This window comes from Crotalus tigris, unplaced genomic scaffold (assembly GCF_016545835.1).
Source record: "Crotalus tigris isolate CLP2741 ecotype Arizona unplaced genomic scaffold, ASM1654583v1 scf7180000019964.508439, whole genome shotgun sequence".
NCBI classification, from domain to species: domain Eukaryota; kingdom Metazoa; phylum Chordata; class Lepidosauria; order Squamata; family Viperidae; genus Crotalus; species Crotalus tigris.
This window is the reverse complement of record NW_024097794.1, coordinates 486,902-508,439: the sequence shown is the minus strand read 5'-3', so window position 1 is coordinate 508,439 and position 21,538 is coordinate 486,902. Positions and strand designations below refer to the sequence as shown.

The window sequence follows — 21,538 nt, the reverse complement described above, 5'->3', positions numbered from 1 at the left end:
TCTCAGTCATGGCCGTAAACCGAGGACTACTTATAGTCATGCATAAACAAGTGTCTCAAAGGCTTTCCAGTATGTCGGAATATCATTGATTGCAAAGATACCATCACGACGGATCCCAACATTTCTGTTGCTAACCGAGACGCTTGTTTAGTGAGTTTCACCCCAATTTTACAACCTCCCTCGCCGCCGTCGTTAAGCGAATCGCTCCCGTTGTTAATTGAGTGACAGGGTTCTTAAGTGAACCTGGCTTCCCCGCTGATTTTGCTTGTCCGAAAGTTGCAAAAGCGGATCCTGTGATGCTGCAAGCGTCATAAATATGAATCAGTTTCCAACCGTCAGAATTTTGATCCCGTGGCCGAGGGGGATGCTGCGACGGTCGTAAGTGTGAAAAATGGTCATAAGTCACTTTTCTCAGTGCTGTTAAAATGTCAAACGGTCTAGAATAGAATAGAATAGAATAGAATAGAATAGAATAATAATAGAATAGAATAGAATAGAATAGAACAGAACAGAACAGAATAGAATAGAATGGAATAATAAAGAATAGAATAGAATAGAAATAAAGAATAGAATAGAATAGAATGGAATAATAAAGAATAGAATAGAATAGAAATATGGAATAGAATAGAAATATAGAATAGAATAGAATAGAATAGAACAGAATAGAATAGAATAATTAGGATAGAATAGAACAGAAAATAGCAGAATAGAATAACAGAAAAGAACAGAAGGGATCTTGGAGGTCTTCTAGTCCAGCCCCCTGCTGACTAGCTGCTTCACATTGATTTAAAAACCTGAAAATTGCTCCTATGAAAAATGGCTAACGTTCTACTGCTTAGGGAGGGACAGGAAGTGATGTCACCAGCTGATGACATCATCCCCTTGATGACATCATGGCTTCTCCTAACGCTAAGGCGATCCAAAGGTGGTGGATCACAATTCCTATTTTTCTTTAGCCTGTGGTGACCTAGGACAGTTGCAAAATCAAGGAACTGAGAAGCTTATTGATTAATTAGACTTGGATAACCGCCCATCGTATAAACACAATTCTGGGCGGCTTGTTATAAGTCTTTTTTTTAATAAAGCCCAACATCGCCAAACAAAAGAGGCGGAAACAACAACTTGGCACCACAATTGATCTTCATTGCTTTGTGTCTCCGCCTTCGGCCTATCCCAGCACTTGGAAGAAGTCCAGAATATCTCCGCGTTTCTCGAATCTTAATCGCTTGGGTGGACTTCAACTCCCAGAATCCCCCAGCCAGCTAGGCTGGCTGGGGGATTCTGGGAGTTGAAGTCCACCCCTCTTCAAGCGATTAAGATTGAGAAACACTGACCTGTCTGGAAGACAGATTGTCATATTGTGGGAGACCCCAGGCAATCCTCGGCGTACGGCCACGGATGAGCCCGAAATTTTATGTCGTTAAGCAAGACAGTTGTTAAGCGAATTTTGCCCCATGGTATGACCTTTTTACCCCCCATGGTTGTTCAGCGAAACACTGCATGGTTTAAGTTAGGAACTAGCTTGCTCAGCGAATCGGCTTCTCCCTTTGACATTGCTTGTCAGAAGGTCAAAAAAGGAGACCGCGTAACCCCGGGGGACACTGTGACCGTCGTAAATACGAGTCAGCGTCCAAATTTTGATCACGGGAGCACCGGGACGCCATTTTTCCCCAGTGCTTGTTGCCACTTCAAACAGTCCCTAAACGAAGTGAAAGTCAGATTGTCAGGTTGTGTTTGGGAGCCTAAAATTGTGCGGAGCTTCACACCGCCAAACGACGGGTGCGTCGCCCACCCGACGTGTCGGCACAATGCTCAGCTATGCGGAAGCTGATCCTGCATTCCGCCTCAGGCTAATCTCTCCGTTGCCCTGCGTGGGTGGGAAGGTGAGAAGAAGGAACAAGCCATGGTTTGTTGCTTTCTGTTCCTCGTTCCCTGGCGCAAGAGGTTTGAGTTTCGGTTGATCTATGGATTCTGTTTACGCACAAGCACCCAGAGGTCAGCCTGTCTGCAGACGGGATGTTTTCCACGCTGGTGGCCTTGGGCCAAATAGGTCATTCCTTTCCTGCTCCTGTTTTGGTTCCCTCAGACGATGGGGAGGTCAAGCCACCTTTTGAAAGGCCTTGTTTCTTTCCATTTCATGTCCCCGGACGATGAGATTTAACCTGGGGTTACAGCCTTAATGGAAGGTCACTGAACTCAAGGAGAGAAGCAACCTAGAACTGAGGAGAAATTTCCTAACAGTGAGAATGATTAACCCATGGAACTGCTCGCCACCAGAAGCTGTGGCTCCTCCATCACTGGAGATTTTCAGGAAGAGGCTGGGCAGCCGTTTGTTTGAAATGGTACTGTAGGGCTTCCTGCTTGAGCGGGGGGCTGGACTAGAAGACCTCCAAGGTCCCTTCCACCTCCGTTATTCTGGATTCTGTATCAATCAATCAGCGGAACTACCTGCCTCCAGAGGTTGTGGGTGCTCCAACACTGGAGGCTTTTAAAAAGAGACTGGGCAGCCATTTGTCTGAAAAGGTCTAGGGCAGGGGTAGGCAACCTCATCTCTTTTATGACTGGTGGACTTCAACTTCCTGAGCCAGCCTGGACTTCCTGGACTTCCTGAGCCAGCCACGCTGAGGGGAAAGGGAGAGGTTTCCAAGCTGAGCCATACTGGTTCAGGAATTCTGAGAGTTGAAGTCCACGAGTCATAAAGCGGCCTAGGCCTAGGCCAGAGGTAGGCAACCTCAGCTCTTTTATGACTCGTGGACTTCAACTCCCAGAATTCCTGAGTCAGCTATGCTGAGGGGAAAGGGAGAGGTTTCCAAGCTGAGCCATGCTGGCTTAGGAATTCTGGGAGTTGAAGTCCACGAGTCATAAAAGAGCCAAGGTTGCCTACCCCTGGTATACTGCTTGAGCAGGGGGCTCGTCTAGAAGACCTCCAAGGCCTCTTCCAGCTCCGTTATTCAGTATCAATTAATCAGGAGAACAATCTGCCTCTAGACTTTGTGGGTGCTCCAACACTGGAGGCTTTTAAGAAGAGATTGGACAGACATGTTTCTGAAATCAGGGGTGTCAAACTCATCATGTCACGTGACGTGTCGCGATGTAGCGTGACTTTTTTCCCCCCCATGGCCGGCAACGGGGTGGGCGCAGTTTCGCCACGACGCATCCGGCCCTTGGACCAGCAGTTTAACACCCCTGGCCAAGAGACTTCTGCTTGAGCAGGGGGTTGGACTAGATGACCTCCAAGGTCCCTTCCAACTCATTTGTTCTGGATTGTAAAATCGGCATGAAACCTGGCACCGAGTGTCCTCCAACAGAGAGGCGTCCTTGGGGGGGGGGGTCTGCAAGAGCTGCCGTTTCCATTTTCATCCAGGCCCAATGTTCCTGACCTGGTTTTACTCACGAGTAGGAAACCGTTTGGATGAAAAGCATTGAGTTGGGTTTGGGAGAAAGGGGGGTTCGTTGTGCCTACTTCTATGGTCTTGCTTGCTTCTCCGCAGTGCTGCTGACGTGGGTGAATTGCGCCAGCGTGCGCTGGGCCACGCGTGTCCAGGACATCTTCACCGCTGGGAAGCTGCTGGCGCTGGGCTTGATCATTATCATGGGAATTGTGCAAATTTGCAAAGGTGAGGCCCCTTCGGATCCAGCCGAATGCATTGTTATTTCAGACGTTGTGGATGCTCCATCGCCGGAAGTTTTTAAGAAGAGATCGGACAGCTGTTTCTCTTGTAGTGATGTAGGACAGAGATCTCCAACCTTGGTGACTTTAGGCCTTGTGGACTTCAACTCCCAGAATTCCTCACCTGGCATGGCTGGCTGAGGAATTCTGGGAGTTGAAGTCTGCAAGTCATAAAGTGGGGGTCTCCAACCTCGGCCACTTTAGGCCTTGTGGACTTCAACTCCCAGGATTCTTCAGCTGGCATGTCTGGCTGAGGAATTCTGGGAGTTGAAGTCCACAAGTCATGAAGTGGGGGAGTCCTCCAACTTTGGCCACTTTAGGACTTGTGGACTTCAACTCCCAGAATTCCTCTGCTGGACATGCTGGCAGAGAAATTCTGGGAGTTGAAGTCCACAAGTCCTAAAGTGGCCAAGGTTGAAGATCCCTGATAGAGGGTCTCCTGTTGAGCGGGGGGGGGGGAGGGTTGGACTAGAAGGCCTTCAAGGTCCCTTCCCACTCTGTTATTCTGTATTTCTCCTGCTGCATTGGTAAGGGAGAGGTTGCCAAGGGGTAAGTAGAGGACCATGGACACCATTTTGAGATTGTTTGATTTACAAGGTGGTTTCCTGCCCACAGGGAAGGAGGAGAGTGGGAGACTGGTTGGGAAGGGGGATAAAGAGAAGAGACCCCCCCCAGGATGGCAGTGGATTACTTCTGTACTGTGTCCTTGATGTAGGTGAATACTTTTGGCTGGAACCCAAAAACGCCTTCGAGTTCTTTCAGACGCCAAATGTGGGGCTGGTCGCTCTGGCCTTCCTACAAGGCTCGTTTGCCTACGGGGGCTGGAACTTCCTCAACTACGTCACCGAAGAGTTGGTGGATCCGTACAAGTGAGTGAGGGCCTCTCCTAGTGGCGTGGGAGGTGGAGAAGGCCCATCTTGATCTTCACTCTACCTTCTACCCATCTCCATTCTTTCCATCCTGCGCAGGAACCTGCCTCGAGCTATTTTTATCTCCATCCCCCTGGTAACCTTTGTCTACGTCTTCGCCAACGTGGCCTACGTCACTGCCATGTCTCCCCAGGAGCTTCTGGCTTCCAACGCCGTTGCGGTGGTGAGTCTCAATAAATGACGTTCAGATTCCTTTTTGGTTCCCGGCGAACTGACCCCTAACGTCTTCTCGTTCCTTTCTCCAAAGACATTTGGGGAGAAACTCTTAGGAGTGATGGCGTGGATCATGCCCATCTCCGTTGCCCTCTCCACCTTCGGAGGCGTCAACGGCTCTCTCTTTACTTCCTCCAGGTGAGTAGACCTGACTCCCAGCCAACAGGGTGGACTTCCCAACCGTGCTCACGGTTCCGTCTTTGGAGATCCCCAAGGATCAAACGATAACGCCCTAAAAACCAGAGCGAGTGTCCCTCGTTTATACGTTCGCTTAACAGTCACAATAAAAAGGATCGTAAAATTGGATCTGGTCAGCGGCTGATCTGCTTAATGACGGCACTGCTTTTCGACCAAAATTTCAGTCCCAATTGTGGCCATAGATTGGGTGAAACCAGGCTTAATAGAAGCAACTGTGAGAGGGATCTTGGAGTCTTAGTGGACAATCAATGAAATATGAGCCAGCAGTGTACGGCAGCAGCCAAAAAAGCCAATGCAATCCTACGTTGCATTAACAGAGGGATTCAATCACAGTCACATGAGGTACTAATACCACTCTATAAAGCCTTAGTAAAACCACACCTAGAATACTGCAACCACTTTTGGTCTCCATGCTATAAAAAAAGTGTTGAGACTCTAGAAAGACTGCAGAGAAGAGCAACAAAGGTGATCAGGGGACTGGAGGCTAAAACATATAAGGAAAGGCTGCTGGAATTGGGTATGTCTAGTTTAATGAAGAGAAGGACGAGGGAGGACATGATAGCAGCGTTCCAATATCTGATGGGGACTGCAGCCAAGAAATTAAAAGACACTTGCTCCTGGGGAGGAAAGCTATGGCAAATCAAGAAAGCACACTAAAAAGCAGAGACATCACCCTGCCAACAAAAGTACGTATAGTCAAGGCCGTGGTTTTCCCAGTTGCAATGTATGGCTGTGAAAGTTGGACCATAAGAAAGGCTGAGTGCCAAAGAATTAAGGTCTTTGAACTCTGGTGCTGGAGAAGACTCCTGCGAGTCCCCTGGACTGCAAGGCGATCAAACCGGTCGATCCTGGAGGAGATGAACCCCAACTGCTCTTTAGAAGGCCAGATCCTGAAGTTGAAACTCAAGTACTTTGGCCACCTAATGAGAAGGAAGGACTCACTGGAGAAGAGCCTAATGCTGGGAAAGATGGAGGGCAATAGAAGAAGGGGACGACAGAGAATGAGGTGGCTGGATGGAGTCACTGAAGCAGTAGGCGTGACCTTAAATGGACTCCAGAAGATGGTAGAAGACAGAAAGGCCTGGAGGAACGTTGTCCATGGGGTTGTGATGGGTTGGACATGACTTCGCAACTAACAACAACACAGACAGGAGCGGGACATCCTATTTTCCAAATCACCTGAAGGCCAGACAAGGAATAACGGATGGAAACTGATCAAGGAGAGATTCAACCTAGAAATGAGGAGAAATTTTCTGACAGTGAGAACAATCAACCAGAGGGACAGAAGTTGCGTGCAGAAGTTGTGAGACCTTCATTACTGGAAGAGACTGGACTGTCATCTGTCAGAAATGGTGTAGGATCTCCTGCTTGGGCAGGGGGTTGGACTAGATGACCTACAAGGTCCCTTCCAACTCTCTTATTCTATTCTACTCTTTCCCCGAATGAGATTGATTGCTCTGAGCTGTGTTACGAAAGGGAACCAGATCTTTGATTTTAGTACCCCGAGGCTATGCTTTAATTTGTTGATGCTGGCTGCTTGGGTGATTTTTATCTTTGCAAGCTGCCAAGGAAGGCAGTTGTCTTTCAATTATGTCAGCCAAAGAAGGGCATGAATAAACTGTGTTCAAAACACAGAGCTTCTCTTGTGCCGATGAAAACATGCCAACGATCTGTCTCCACCTGCTATTATTTCCTCGTGCGATATTATTTTTGCCTTCTTTCCTAGGCTGTTTTTCGCCGGTGCCCGTGAAGGGCATCTCCCCAGCGTCTTGGCGATGATTCATGTCCGAAGGTGCACTCCGATACCTGCTCTAGTTTTCACTGTGAGTCATCGGTAGAGAAATAAGGGCGGGGAGAGCTGGGGAGATCCCACACGGCTGGGATTCCGATGAGAACATGTAGCGTTGGTCTATCTCAGCAGCTTGAAGGTGGGTGGACTTCAACTCCCAGAATTCGCCAGCCGGCAAAGTTCCTAAGTTTTTGATAAGATGGCAGCAATTCAGCACTTCTGTTTCCTAGGCTTCAATGATTTCCCTGGCTGTTTTTGTCCTTGCTCGGCCAACAATCTTAGTAGCTCGTGAAATTGAATGTATGTCCTTGTTCATTGCAATGAAGAAGGACATACATTTAATTTCACGAGCTACTAAGATTGTTGGCGGAGCAGGTACAAAAACAGCCAGGTTACCAATGAGTTTTGATTTCCTCCTCGGGCTGCTCTCCTGTGTTCTTGCAATTTGGTGGCCAGCTTCCTCCCTGTCTGTCCTACGTCGTCACAGGGGCAATCCCCTGCAACTTATCAAGCTGGCTGGGCAATTCTGAGAGTTGAAGTCTTACCCATCATCAAGCTGCCAAGGTTGACAAACACCGATGTGGTTGGCTGTTGTAGAATTGTCCAATTTTGTCAATAGCTTAAACCCGTCGGCTCATTCTTCTTATTTTTCTCTCTGGCAGTGTCTGTCCACTTTGCTTATGCTGGTCACGAGTGACATATATACGCTGATCAATTATGTCGGTTTCATCAACTACCTCTTCTACGGCGTGACAGTGGCTGGGCAAATTGTGCTTCGCTGGCGCGAACCCCATCGGTCTTATCCGATCAAGGTAAGGACTCTCCCGAGACATGACTCTGTTTTTGATCTCTCGACCATTCTTCATTTTTTGCACTTAATTTCTCCTCCCTGGACACCTGCCAAGCAGGCTGAATACGGTCAATTTCAGTGCTTCTGGTGGTGTCAATTTCTCCATTTCAAATGTGATCAGTGTCATGGCTTCGAGTGTGATTAAGTTCTCTGCTTCCAGAGCGGTCAAGTTCTCTGCTTCGACTGTGGTCATTTCTCCACTTCGAGCAAAGTCAATTCCTTCACTCTGAGTACAGTCAATTTCTCCATCTCAAGTGTTTCTATTTTGCAGGATCCAGTCTGCATTGGCCACCCGGACCAGAGGTTTAGTCTTCCGAGCTTTCAGATGCATGCTGGAGCCCATCCTCAGGGAATTTCTTTCTACCGGAATGCGTGTGCTTCGGGCTATTCTATGCTTTATATTTATGTGGTGCCTTCCTATTGGTTGATTGGTGCATTGATGGCTGGTGATTGGCTGTTGTTTCCTTGTGCTGTCAACTCCTCGGCTCCTAAGTACTTGATAAGCTGGTGGTAAATCAGCACTCCTGTTGACTGACAAGGGGGCCCATTTCCCTGGCTGTTTTTGTCCTGGCTCAGCCAACAATCTCAGTCGCTGCAAAATTGAATGTACGTCCTCGTTCATTGCAGTGTGAGGCTACTGATGAGTTCCAGTCTCCTCCGTCTGGCCATTCGCTTGTGTTCTTGCAACCTGGTGGTTAGCTTCCTCCCCATTCGTCCTACGTAAGGTGCAAAATTCCCCTTATCAAGTACTCAATTTCGCCGCTGCTAGGATTGTTGGCCGAGCAGGGACAAAAACAGCCAGGGAAAAATGATTGAAGCCTGGGAAACGGGCCCCCCTTGTCAGTCAACGGGAGTGTTGATTTACCACCAGCTTATCAAGTACTTAGGGGCTGAGGATTTGACAGCACAAGGAAACAACAGCCAATCGCCGGCCATCCACACACCAATCAACTAATAGGAAAGCACCACATAAATACAAAGCATAGAATAGCCCGAAGCACACCTATTCCGGTAGAGAGAAATTCTCTGAGGATGGTTCCCAACATGCATCCAAAAGCTCGGAAGACTGACCTCTAGTCCTGGTGACCGATCCAGATTGGATCTTGCAATATTATCCCGGGACGCGTATATTTGCCTTCCTTCACGTGGCTATTTTCTCCGTTTCGACTGCAGTCAATTTCTCTGCTTGAAGTGCAATCAATTTCACCGCTTCGGGTCCGGTCAGTTTCCTTGCCTCAAATGTGATTGATTTCTCCATGTCGGCAAGACCAAGAATTGTGGATGGAAAATGAAACTTAACCATTGCCAACTCAACAAAATCTTTGAAACCTCACACTCCCTCGATTTTTTCCACCCACAGCCCTTCTAGCATCTACGAGAATTTCTGTCTGTTTCAACCTGAATTTGCTTTATTCGCATATAAAAATGTTTTAAAACAGATCACAAACACAAACGCCCTTAATTCCGAAGAAACCAGTCAGCTCAAACTGTATTTCCTCAAAACATGGAAATCAAAACTCCTGCTTCTTAGTGGCAGACACAGAGTCTAAAAATTAAGAGGAATTTATACCTTGCAGAAAACATTTTAGGATTTTCAGAGTCGTATTGATAAAGGTTGACCTCAAACGTTCCTAATTTTTTTTTTCCCGTCAGGCTTAATTTTAGATAGAAAAGCAGACTTTGGGTCAAAACTCTTGAGGTTCAGCTTTGGGAGGTTGAATTTAATTTTTTTTTTTTTTTGTACTTCAGAAAACCTTTGAAAGCAAATGTCTAAAAAAAGGATTTAGCCCTCTCCAAAACAGGAAATTGGAAGTGAGCTTTACTGCAGACGGCGAGGTGTATTCCTAAATAATCATAGAATCTAAATCGAAACCTGATTTTTAATTTTAATACACCGATTGTTACCTGTCTAAGTTTCTCCCTCCTGCTGTGTGAGCTTGCAAAGTCATCTCTAGACCAGTGGTTCTCAACCTGTGGGTCGGGACCCCATTTGGGATCGAACGACCGTTTCACGGGGGTCGCCAAACAACGCAGTCCACCATTTTTTCCCCCTTTTCCTTAGCTGTGCTACTCCCTTTTATTCTATTGGCTTTTGAAAGCCAATAGAATAGACTCTCTTGAATAGAGTCTAATTCTATTGGCTTTCAAAAGCCAATAGGAATTGTCCAGGCTGTCTCTGCCCTGCTGAGCCCGCCAAAAGTCCCATTCTGCAAACGGTGCTGCACCAGTTGAGTAGTCCTCGACTTACGACCGGTTGGGGGTCGCGGCATTAAAAAGGTTGAGAACCACTGCTCTAGATTAAAGAGCCTGGCTCGCGCAGAGAATAATGGGTTCCAGAGTCCACTGGAAAACAGGTAGTCCTCAATTTGCCCTCTTTCATTTTGTGACCGTTTGAAGTGACGATGGTGCTGAAAACTGTAATTCAGGACCGTTTTTCTTTTTTAAAAAAAAGTTTTATTGATTTTCTAATTTTACATTTAAGTACTTGAAAAAGCCGTGTGGCGGCTGGCTTAATCGATAATACAGTGACATACAAGTATCTTTAGTACAAATCTCAAGCTACTCCATTAAATATCTCCTCTCTTTTCCCCTTACTTAGTATTTACTGTCTCCTGTTTAAACTAATACAATTCTTATTAAATCAACTAAATAAAAATGGCATCCTTACATTTGTCAATCATTTTTGGCTGATACATATCCTGGTTGTTTTGACATTCAGTCTTTACAGACAATCCATGTCCTCATGAGTTGTCCCCAATTTTTAATTTCCCGTGGATATTTCACTTAGCATTTAATATTTATCGTTTCCAAGTTTTAAGCGACCAACGTTCCCAGTGACAAAAATCTAATATTCAGAATACACATCTTATCTATTTGGATATATTCTATTTCTCACCATCTTACATCAACTCATTAATAATACGAGATAACATTCTTATTTTCTATTAATTTCCAAACCTCTTAAATTTAGTAAAAGAATTTTCTCTTGTTTCAACTCTCTTTTTCTCTTAATGTCTATTATCTTATATTTAAGCTAGTGCAGTTTTTGTTATGTCAGCTAAGTAAAAACATGCTTAGAACCGTTTTTCACATAACCATTGCAGCATTCCCCCCACGGTCACGTGATCCAAATTGAGATGTACTTATGACGGTTGCAGCATCCCGGTGTGTATGTGTGTGTGTCACGTGATCTCCTTTTGCGAACTTCTGACAAGCAAAGTCAATGGGAGAAAGCCGGATTCACTAACAACCTAACTGCATTAACAGAGGAATAGAATCAAGATCACGTGAAGTGTTAATACCACGTTACAATGCCTTAGTAAGGCCACACTTGGAATACGGCATCCAGTTTTGGTCACCACGATGTAAAAAAGATGTTGAGACTCTGGAAAGAGTGCAGAGAAGAGCAACAAAGATGATCAGGGGACTGGAGGCTAAAGCATATAAGGAACGATTGCTGGAATTGGGGATGTCCAGTTTAATGAAAAGAAAGACTAGGGGGGACATGATAGCAGTCTTCCAATATCTCAGGGGCTGCCCCCAAGGAGAGGGAGTCAAGCTATTCTCCAAAGCGCCTGAAGGCAGGACAAGAAGCAACGGATGGAAACTGATCAAGGAGAGAAGCAACCTAGAACTAAGGACAAACTTCCTGACAGTGAGAACAATTAACCAGTGGAACCACCTGCCACCAGAAGCGGCGAATGCTCCAACACTGGAAGTTTTTAAGAAGCGACTGGACAGCCTTTTGTCTGAAATGGTGTAGGGTCTCCTGCCTGAGCAGGGGGTTGGACTAGACGACCTCCAAGGTCCCTTCCAATTTTATTATTATTGTTATTATTAACTCTTGCTTAGCAATGGGATTGTACAGAGCAAGGGAGAGTTGGGATACAGATCTGTCCTTCTCAGCAATCCTGGTCTGGATCTAGTTTCCTTCTTGCTAAGGAAATAGGAGATATTTTTTTTTTCTCCTGGCATTTTGGTCTGAGTTCATCCCCCTTCTGTTCCCCACAGGTGAGCCTGTTCTTCCCTATCATCTACCTACTCTTCTGGGCGTTCCTGTTGGTCTTCAGCCTGTGGTCGGAACCGCTGGTGTGTGGCATCGGGCTGGCCATCATGTTGACAGGGGTTCCCGTCTACTTCCTGGGCGTCCATTGGGAGAACAAGCCCCCGGCCTTCCACACCTTGATCAGTGAGTGTTGGAAAAAAAAAAAAACCAGGCAAGGAGGGGTGGGATAAGTTGAAGAGGGGGGGCTTTCCCCTTTAGAAGGAAATCTTTGTAGCTCAGGGCTGAACTGGGGGGTCCTTGGTGCTCTCTGAGCTGGGTGGTTTTCTTGCAGACGTTTCATGACCCAACTAGGGAACATCATCAGTGCTAGAAGGGAGTGTGGGAGGAGGAGGAGGAGGAGGAGACAACGACGTCGACGACAACTGTGGGGTCCTTGGTGCTGTCTGAGCTTGGTGGTTTTCTTGCAGATGTTTCATGGCCCAACTAGATAACATCATCCAGGCTAAAGGAGAAAGGGTTTGGCTCTGTTTATATACTAGTGGCTTGACCACCAACACTGGCAGGACAGGCCACTAGTATATAAATGAAGAGCAGTCCCCACTCCCCTCTGTCACTGATGAGGTTATCTATCTGTGTCATGAAACGTCTGCAAGAAAACCACCAAGTTCAGAGAGGCCCAAGGATTCTATGGACCTCCTCCCCTCTGTCCACTCCACATACCTCCCTCCCTTCTAGCACTGATGATGTTCCCAAGTTTGGTAATGAAAAGTCTGCAAGAAAACAGCCAAGCTCAGAGAGCATCAAGGACCCCACAGTCGTCTTTCTTCTTCTTCTTCTTCTTCTTCTTCTTCTTCTTCTTCTTCTTCTTCTTCTTCTTCTTCTTCTTTCTTCTTCTTCTTCTTCTTCTTCTTCTTCTTCTTCTTCTTCTTCTTCTTCTTCTTTCTCCTCCTCCTCCTCCTCCTCCTCCTCCCTCCTCCCTCCTCCCTCCTCCCTCCTCCTCCTCTCCCCCCTTCACTCCACATACTTCCCTCCCTTCTAGCACTGATGGTGTTACCTAGTTTGGTAATGAAAGGTCTGCAAGAAAACCACCAAGCTCAGAGAGCACCAAGGACTCCATCGTTGTCGTTGTCGTCTTCTCCTCCTCCTCCTCCTCTTCTTCCCTCTTCACTTCACATACCTCCCTCCCTTCTAGCACTGATAGTGTTACCTAGTTGGGTCCTGAAAGGTCTGTAAGAAAACAGCCAAGCTCAGAGAGCACCAGGGACCCCCAAATTCTCCTCCTCCTCCTCCTCCGACACTCCCTTCTAGCACTGATGATGTTCCCTAGTTGGGTCAGGAAACATCTGCAAGAAAACAACAAAGCTCAGAGAGCATCAAGGACCCCACAGTCGTCGTCTTCTTCTTCTTCTTCTTCTTCTTCTTCTTCTTCTTCTTCTTCTTCTTCTTCTTCTTCTTCTTCTTCTTCTTCTTCTTCTTCTTCTTCTTTTCTTCCTCCTCCTCCTCCTCCTCCTCCCCTTCATTGCACATATCTCCTTCCCTTCTAGCACTGATGATGTTACCGAGTTTGGTAATGAAACGTCTGCAAGAAAACCATCAAGCTCAGAGAGCACCAAGGACATCTCCTCCTCCTCCTCCTCCTCCTCCTCCTCCTCCACCACCACCACCACCACCACTTCATAAACCTCCCTCCCTTCTAGCACTGATGACCTTCCCCAGTTGGGTAGCGAAACGTCTGCAAGAAAACCACCCGGCTCTTGTTCTCTTTGCCTGATCCGTTGTTTTTTTTTTTTTTTCCCATTCCAGACGGAATCACTCGGGTGGGACAGAAGCTCTGCGTGGTCGTGTACCCCAAGATGGACGCCGGGGAGGTCGAGAACGCCCTCAGCAAAGAGACCAAAGAACAGCTGGAGCCCATGTGCGGAAAGGAGATGCTGGCCACGTCCCAGAATTGAGCAGACGGAAGGAACAGCCAAACATGGACTGCGCTGGTTTTTAGCCACTAGAAACGGTTCCGCCTGCCCCCTCGTTGGCCAGAGCTGGACCCGTTTGGGGGGGAGCGACACACCCCTCCCCAAATGCACACACTCCTTCCCCCAGCTTCTTGCAGGGTCTGGGGTCCACACACACCCCCAATCCTCGCCTGCAGTGCCTCCCACTGGGGCAGAGACGGATGGGGCAACCCTTAAGAGCTGGAGCCCCAATTCCTGTCTCTTGCCCCACACTTTGGAAAAGCGTCCTTTGTTGCTGCCTTATATTTTGGGGATGGGGATATTTTAAGGGGTGGTGGTGGGACCTCAGCTCTCCCGGGAGCATCCGCTCCTGCAATCGGTGCCCTCGTATATTCCAGGTTTCTTCATTCTTTCTCTCTCTCTCTCTCTCTCTCTCTCTCTCTTCTTTTGTTTTCCATTTTGTTTTGGATGTCGTCAATTAAACGCCACTGCCATCCGGATAGCTTCCTGGCTGGCTTTTCTTTGGTGATGAAACAGCAACTCATCTAGCTAAGCACCTGTCCCTCCCCCGGGGGGGGGTGCGGGGGGGGGGTGGGGGGTGGGCCACGTTCCCATCGGGATGAGTCAGTCAGGATTGAGAAACCGTAGCTTCCCGGGCGCCATGCCAGCTTGGCAACGATGCAGCAGGCAAGCTGCGATGGTGCCATGGAAGCGGAGAGGAAAATAACAGGATCTTGTGCTGCGTTGTTGTTTTTTTTTAAATAGATGGGAGTGGGGGTTAGGTTAGAACAGTGTTTCTCAACCTGAACTGCTTCAAAATGGGTGGACTTCAACTCCCAGAATTCAATTCTGGGAATTGAAGCCCACCCAGCAGAAAGTTGCCAAGGCCGAGAAAAGCCAGGCTAGCTGGGGAATTCTGGGAGTTGGTCCACGCAGCAGAAAGTTGCCAAGGTTGACAAAAGCCACGCTGGCTGGGGAATTCTGGGAGTTGAAGTCCACGCAGCAGAAAGTTGTTATGGTTGAGAAATGCAAGGCTGGCTGGGGAATTCTGGGAATTGAAATCCACCCTTCAGAAAGTTGCCATAGCTGAGAAACACAAGGATGGTTGAGGAATTATATTTTGTTTTTATTTGGCCAAGTGTGGTTAGACACACAAGGAATTGATCTCTGGTACTGGAGTACTAGCAAACAACAGAAAATATTATTATTATTATTATTATTATTATTATTATTATTGGTAGTAGTAGTATTGATAATGATGATGATGCTGTATGCAGGAAATAAAATGGGGAAGTATAAAGTAATAAAAGATAGTAATATTAATAATAATAATAATGTGTACAGGCAATGAAATGGGGAAGTATAAAATAATAAAAGACAGTATTATTACTATTATTATTAATAATAATAATAATGTATATAGGCAATAAAATGGGGAAGTATAAAGTAATAAAAGAGTATTATTGCTATTATTATTATTATTATTAACAACAACAGCAATAATAATAATAATGTATACAGGCAATAAAATGGGAAAGTATAAAGTAATAAAAGAGAGTAGCAGTAGTAGTAGTAGTAGTAGTAGTAGTAGTAGTAGTAGTAGTAGTAGTAATAATAGTCATAGACGCCTTGCGTGCAATCCCAAAACAACTGGAGCACCACTTGAACACCATTGGCATTGACAAATTCGCTATTAGTCAACTGCAAAAGGCGGCCTTACTAGGAACTGCTTCCATCCTGCGATGATACCTGTAATACCATCAAACATCCACATCTGCCTATCCCAGGTCCTGGGTAAGGACTCGATAGGTAGACAAAATGCCAAATCCAATCTGAACATCTGGCTGACTGTGCGATGATCCATAATAATAATACTACTGCAGCCACACCCTAAGGGATAATATGAAGACACATTAGGCAAAAATAACTTAGTAGTTATTGTATTTTGTCAGCTGTGAAAATTAGAGGTTCAGCAGAGTGAAGGGACCAGGGAAGAAACTGGGAGCGTAAGTTTCATTTAAGTTTCCTTTTGAAAGTTGTGCTCCATCTATCTTAAAAGCTGACAAGGTTAAGAAACGCTGTTAGAATGTCTGAGGGGGGGAGAGAGAGAGAATTTGGTGAGAAATAGTAAATCGAATGGATTAGTTCCCCAACTAGTAGCCAGAAAGGATGAATTAAATACTTCGGTTCTCAAGCAGGCGACCATCTTGAGCCATTGGGCTCCATCTCTGAAAAACCCCAGAACTTTAGTTTATTCAATTTTATTCAGCTGGCTGGACTGGAAGTCAAGTGGAACGTGGTTGGAATTTGAAAAGGAGACCACCAGGAGATGACCAGTTTTGTAGGATGGAGCAGGCACTTTGATTCAGCACACTGGGGGTGTGTGAGAATCAAGGGGACTTATTGGGGGGGGGACTTTGGGAAAGGGCAGCCTCTGTGCAAGGCTTACATTTTGGGGGGTGGGCAAACCACCTTCACCTCCCGCCCTGAGGTATCATGAATTCAGCTGGGTCTTTCTCGACAGCAGGGGGCAGCACTGAGCTGGCTCTGAGGACAGCTAAGCAGGATTAGGACTGGCTGACAGCTGGAGGGGAGACCTTCAAAAAATCCCAGAATTGCAGGCTTGGCGGGGAACAAAACAGTACAGAGAGTGTTCAACTTACAGCCAGTCATTTAGTGACCGTTCAAAGTTACAACGGCACTGAAAAAAGTGACTTATGATCCTTGTTCACACTTACAACCATTGCAGCATCAAAATTCAGACGCTTGGCAACTGGCTGTATTTATGATGGGGTCACTTGATCCCTTTTGTGATCTTCTGACCATAGAATGGAATAGAATAGAACAGAATAGAGTAGAACAGAAAATATGGAATGGAATGGAATAGAATAGAATAGAATAGAATAGAATAGAATAGAATAGAATAGAATAGACATAAGGAATGGAATGGAATAGAACAGAATAGAAATAAGAAATAGACTAGAATAGAATAGAATAGAATAGAATAGAATAGAATAGAACAGAAATAAATAGAATAGAATAGAATAGAATAGAATAGAATAGAATAGAATAGAATAGAATAGAATAGAAATAAGGAATGGAATGGAATGGAACAGAACAGAATAGAAATAAGGAATAGAATAGAAATAAGGAATAGAATGAAATAGAAGAGAAGAGAAGAGAAAATATGGAATGGAATAGAATATATTCATTTTAAATGTACACTAATCAGCATACATTAAAATGAAGTTTCATTGCATTCAGCCCTCCAAGGGTAACCACCTCCAATATTCACTACATAAACTTGACAAAAGATTATGCATATAAACACACACACACACACACCACAGTCTTGTTCGGATGTATACATATACGTGGCGAGAAAAAACAATCCTGCGAATTTACAGGGCGGATGGTGTAAGGAGCAAAGCTGTTGCAGAATCTAGTCGTCCTGCTATAAATACTTCGAAACCTCCTGCTAGAGGGGAGCAACAGAAACAGACCATGAAGTGGGGAGTGAGTGGAGTCTCTAACAATGCTCCGAGTTCTAAGCACATATGAGCCCTTGTAAGCTGGATCCTGAATAACAGAAAAGTGAGCTTCCTATAATCTTTGCAGCTGTCCTCACCACTCTCTGCGTGGACCTTCTATCTGAGGCTCTGCTACCCCCAGATCAGACAGTGATGCAGTTTGTTAAAAGGCTCTCAATCGCGCCTCTGTAAAAAGTGGCGACGACAGAAGGAGAAACAGAGGCCAGCAAAGTCAATAGGGAAGCCGGATTCACGTAGCCACCGTGTTACTCACTTAACAACTGCAGTGTGGTTCGCTGAACAACGGTGGCAAGGAAGGTCATTAAAAGGGAGCAAAACTCCCTGAACGGACGTCTGGTCGAGCAACAGAAATTTCGGTCATACGTTGAGGACCACCTGTAGCGACGAGCATCATTTTAATGGTTCAAGAAGGTGAAAAGCTTTGCCCGGAAAATGGTTTGTCGATGTTCTTGAAGTCACTTGGCTCCAAAACACTTCCTTTCAGACTCCTTCATCCTAACAAGGTACGACCTGATTATCTTCGTCGCAGAACGCAAAGATGCGTTTTTTTTTTTCAGGAGGAAACTGGACTTCTTTGTTTTTCTTTGAAGACGTTTCGCTTCTCATCCTGGAAGCTTCTTCAGTTCTGACTGAATGGGTGGGGAAATGGAAGGATTTATATTCCTTTGCTGTCATCTGGTCATTTGTATTCTTTTAGAGCAGAGGTAGGCAACCATGGCTCTTTTATGACTCGTGGACTTCAACTCCCAGAATTCCTGAGCCAGCATGGCTTGGCTTGGAAACCTCTCTCTTTCCCCTCAGCATGGCTGGCTCAGGAATTCTGGGAGTTAAAGTCATAAAAGAGCCATGGTGGCCTACCCCTGTTTTAGGGGATCGTTGAGGCCACTTGGAGGTTTATCTATGTCCTCAGGGTCAGCTGAGTGGTGCAAATGGGCGTGGATCCTTCTTGGCCCAGCAAGGAATATAAATCCTTCCGTTCCCCACCATTCAGCCAGAACTGAAGAAGCTTCTGGGATGAGAAGCGAAACGTCTTCAAAGAAAAACAAGACAGTTCAGTTGCCTCCTGAAAAAAAAAAACACCTTTGGGACAACCATGAGCTGGATCAGGGGTAGGCAATTTTGGCTCTTTTATGACTCGTGGACTTCAACTCCCAGAATTCCTGAGCCAGCCACACTGAGGGAAAAAGGGAGAGGTTTCCAAGCTGAGCCATGCTGGTTCAGGAATTCTGGAGTTGAAGTCCACGAGTCATAAAAGAGCCAAGATGGCCTACCCCTGAACTAGACATCCCCAATTCCAGCAACTCTTCTTTTTATATTTTATCCTGCAGTCTCCTGATCATCTTTGTTGCTCTTCTCTGCACTCTTTTTTCTAGAGTGTCAACAACCTTTTTACATTGTGGTGACCAAAACTGGATGCCGTACTCCAAGTGTGGCCTTACCCAGGTCTTGTAAAGTGGTATTAATTTTTCTTTTACTGTGGAAAAAAAACAAAATAACAGGCCTGAAATTATGGATTTGTGGGGGGGGGGAGCCAGGTTCAGCAAACCCCTGTCCCACCAAAGGCCTTCAACTATGTCCGTGACAGCTGGAACCCAAAATACAAAGTAAGCCACAAATACACAACGGCTTGCAGATCCTGGCTGATAGCTTTATTTCCTTTTAAGGCGTGGCATCGGGCTAGAACAGGGGTGGGCAACCTTGGCTCTTTTATGACTCATGGACTTCAACTCCCAGAATTCCTGAGCCAGTGTGCCTAGCTGAGGAATTCTGGGAGTAGAAATCCATAAGCAGGGGTCTTGAAACTTGGCTCTTTTATGACTGGTGGACTTCAACTCCCAGAATTCCTGAGCCATCCACGCTGAGGGGAAAGGGAGAGGTTTCCAAGCTGAGCCAGGCTGGCTCAGGAATTCTGGGAGTTGAAGTCCATGAGTCATAAAAGAGCCAAGGTTGCCTACCCCTGACCTGGATGATGGAGAATCTCTATGGACACTCTTCACACCACCAACCACAATTTTTTCTAGGGAACATTCAGACAAGGTTGTTGCCAGGTCTTGAAGGATCAAAAAGACCTCCAAAAACCCCTTAGTCAGAAGGTAAAAGAGTCTGAGCTTGCCCACGCCTGAAATACAGGTAGTCCTTGAGTTACAACAATCCATTTAGTGACCATTCAGAGTTACAACGGCACTGAAAAAAAGCGACTTATCAACAGTTTTCACACTTAACGACCCTCACAGCATTCCTGTGGTCACGTGATCCAAAATCCGGCTGCTTGGCAACTGACTCGTATTTATGACGGTCGCAGTGTCCCTGGGAGGGGGGGGGTGTCCCACGATTCCCTTTTGCGACCTTCTGACAGGCAAAGTCGATGGGGGGGGAAGTCGGATTCCACTTAGCAACCGTGTTCCTAATTTAACGACTGCAGGAGATGCAGCTAGCCACTGGGGCGAGAAAGGTTGTAAAATGGGGCAAAATTCACTTAACGACCGTGTCCCTTAGGAAAGGAAACTTTGGGCTCAATTGCGGTCGTAAGTCAAGGACTTACTTTTCTTCAGCAGGTTCCTTTTTTTTCCTTATGGGGCAGGAAAAGATGTCGTGCAGCTGTATTTTTTTTTTTTTTTGGCTTTGTGGTGCCCTCTACAGGGATGGAAAGGTACTTTATTCACCCATCTCCTCTTAAACCACCATTTAATCAGGATTTGTTGAGTAAACCACACACAACAGCCATGATTTACCAGCCACAAGGGTGGGTATGTCCACAACAGGCAACACATTATACTTCTGTCAAATGTGTGGAGCTAAGCAAGCATTGTTAAATAAATGGTTAAAAACTAAACCTAGAAATAGAAATTAAATGGTTAGATTGTTTTTTTTTTGCCTATCTTCTTTTTCTTCTCAATATAGGTGCAAGAGGCTTGAATGCCTTCATAGGTTTACAGTCTGCACCTGTGTATTACAGTTTTTTTTTTTAACCTTGGCAATATTAAGATGGGGGGGACAAGCACATGAGCTGGCTGAGGAATTCTGGGAGTTGAAGTCCAGCCATCTTAACATTGTCAAAGCTGAACAATGCTGGTATGTTTTAATTCTCATGAATGAAGGCGAATATTTGAATTCTGCACCTCCTCCAGTGTTTTGGTACTTTCTGGCATTTGGGTCTAAATGCCCACCTTTTCCAGGAAAAGGCTAATTAGAATAGAATAGAAGAGAAGAGAAGAGAAGAAGAGAAGAGTTGGAAGGGACCTTGGAGGTCATCTAGTCCAACCCCCCGCTCAGGCAGGAAAACCTAAACCATTTCAGACAAATGGATGTCCAATCTCTTCTTAAAAACTTCCAGTGTTGGAGCATTCACAACTTCTGGAGGCAGGTTGTTCCACTGATTAATTGTTCTATCAGGAAATTTTTCCTTAGTTCTAGGTTGCTTCCCTCCTTGATTAGTTTCCATCCGTTGCTTCTTGTCCTACCTCCAGGTGCTTTGGAGAATAGCTTGACTCCCTCTTCTTTGGGGCAGCCCCTGAGATGTTGGAAGACTGCTATCATGTCACCCCTAGTCCTTTCGGCTCTTAATTTAAGAGAAAACCAAGATAGTTGCAGCAGGCCTTATTTTTTTTAAAAAACAACAACAACAAAACCAGCACCTCTCTCTTTCTGGACAAAAAGGAGAATTGGTAAGCCATTTGGACGACAACAAAAACAGACAATATTTTGAGGTAGGCCCCCGTTTTTGGTTCCGCTTCTAAGAAGGCCCTTTTCAAGCCTTGCAAATTGTGCATTGTGGCTGGATGTGGAGATCGCAACCCGCCAAGGTAGGACTGAAAAGGGATTGAGAAATATCTCGAGGTCTCCTCACAAAGGGGAACCTGCAAGTTACCAGTTTGCTGGCGAGCGATTGTTAAGACAAAAGTCTTGGTCTGGATTCTGACATGGGTCATTTGGGTGAGCATAGGAAGCCAGACGGGCCTCTTAGCCCTTGAGGAGCAGCCGTGACCGTGAAGATACTGAGGACGTTCCTTGCAGGATGGGTTGAGAAGAAGAGGACCTCTGAGTGTGGACCAAATTGGGAAGGAGCTGTAGCTGGGTGAAGCGGTCTCTTGTTACGAGCAGAGCTGGGGTGCCGCATAGAAAGAGGAAGGAAGGGGCAGGCAGGCAGAGGAACAGGGTAGAGAAAAAAAGAGGGAACCAAGGCCAAGATAGGTAGAGCAAAGAAGGACAGGAATTCAGCAGAGACAGGGAGAAGAAGACCCAAAACCACTTGGACATCCTGAGAGTCGGCGACCCCCGAGGCGAGAACAAAGACGAGACAATCCCACCCACCCAAGTCCAGAAGAAGACAACCCAGGAGAGAAAGAGAGAGAAATAACCGCGTCTACAAAGGAGGTAGACATC

General features: G+C 46.0%; 1 protein-coding gene across 1 annotated transcript; it reads left to right on the top strand.

Annotated features, from left to right (window-relative positions):
* The first annotated feature begins 3,464 nt into the window (after nucleotides 1-3,464).
* On the top strand, nucleotides 3,465-14,104 carry SLC7A8 (solute carrier family 7 member 8). Its single transcript, XM_039365128.1, has 8 exons — nucleotides 3,465-3,617; nucleotides 4,386-4,539; nucleotides 4,639-4,762; nucleotides 4,847-4,950; nucleotides 6,737-6,833; nucleotides 7,462-7,611; nucleotides 11,661-11,838; nucleotides 13,459-14,104. The coding sequence occupies exons 1-8, from the start codon at nucleotides 3,593-3,595 to the stop codon at nucleotides 13,605-13,607; spliced, it is 981 nt and encodes a 326-aa protein (XP_039221062.1). The 5' UTR covers nucleotides 3,465-3,592; the 3' UTR covers nucleotides 13,608-14,104.
* The last annotated feature ends 7,434 nt before the right edge of the window (nucleotides 14,105-21,538 follow it).

Bases quoted from the DNA above. Each gene is read 5' to 3' on its own strand.
- SLC7A8 (XM_039365128.1), top strand. From the start codon at position 3,593: ATGGGAATTGTGCAAATTTGCAAAG. The intron at 4,540-4,638 runs GTGAGTGAGGGC...CATCCTGCGCAG, and splicing joins GAGTTGGTGGATCCGTACAA to GAACCTGCCTCGAGCTATTT. The intron at 6,834-7,461 runs GTGAGTCATCGG...TCTCTCTGGCAG, and splicing joins TACCTGCTCTAGTTTTCACT to TGTCTGTCCACTTTGCTTAT.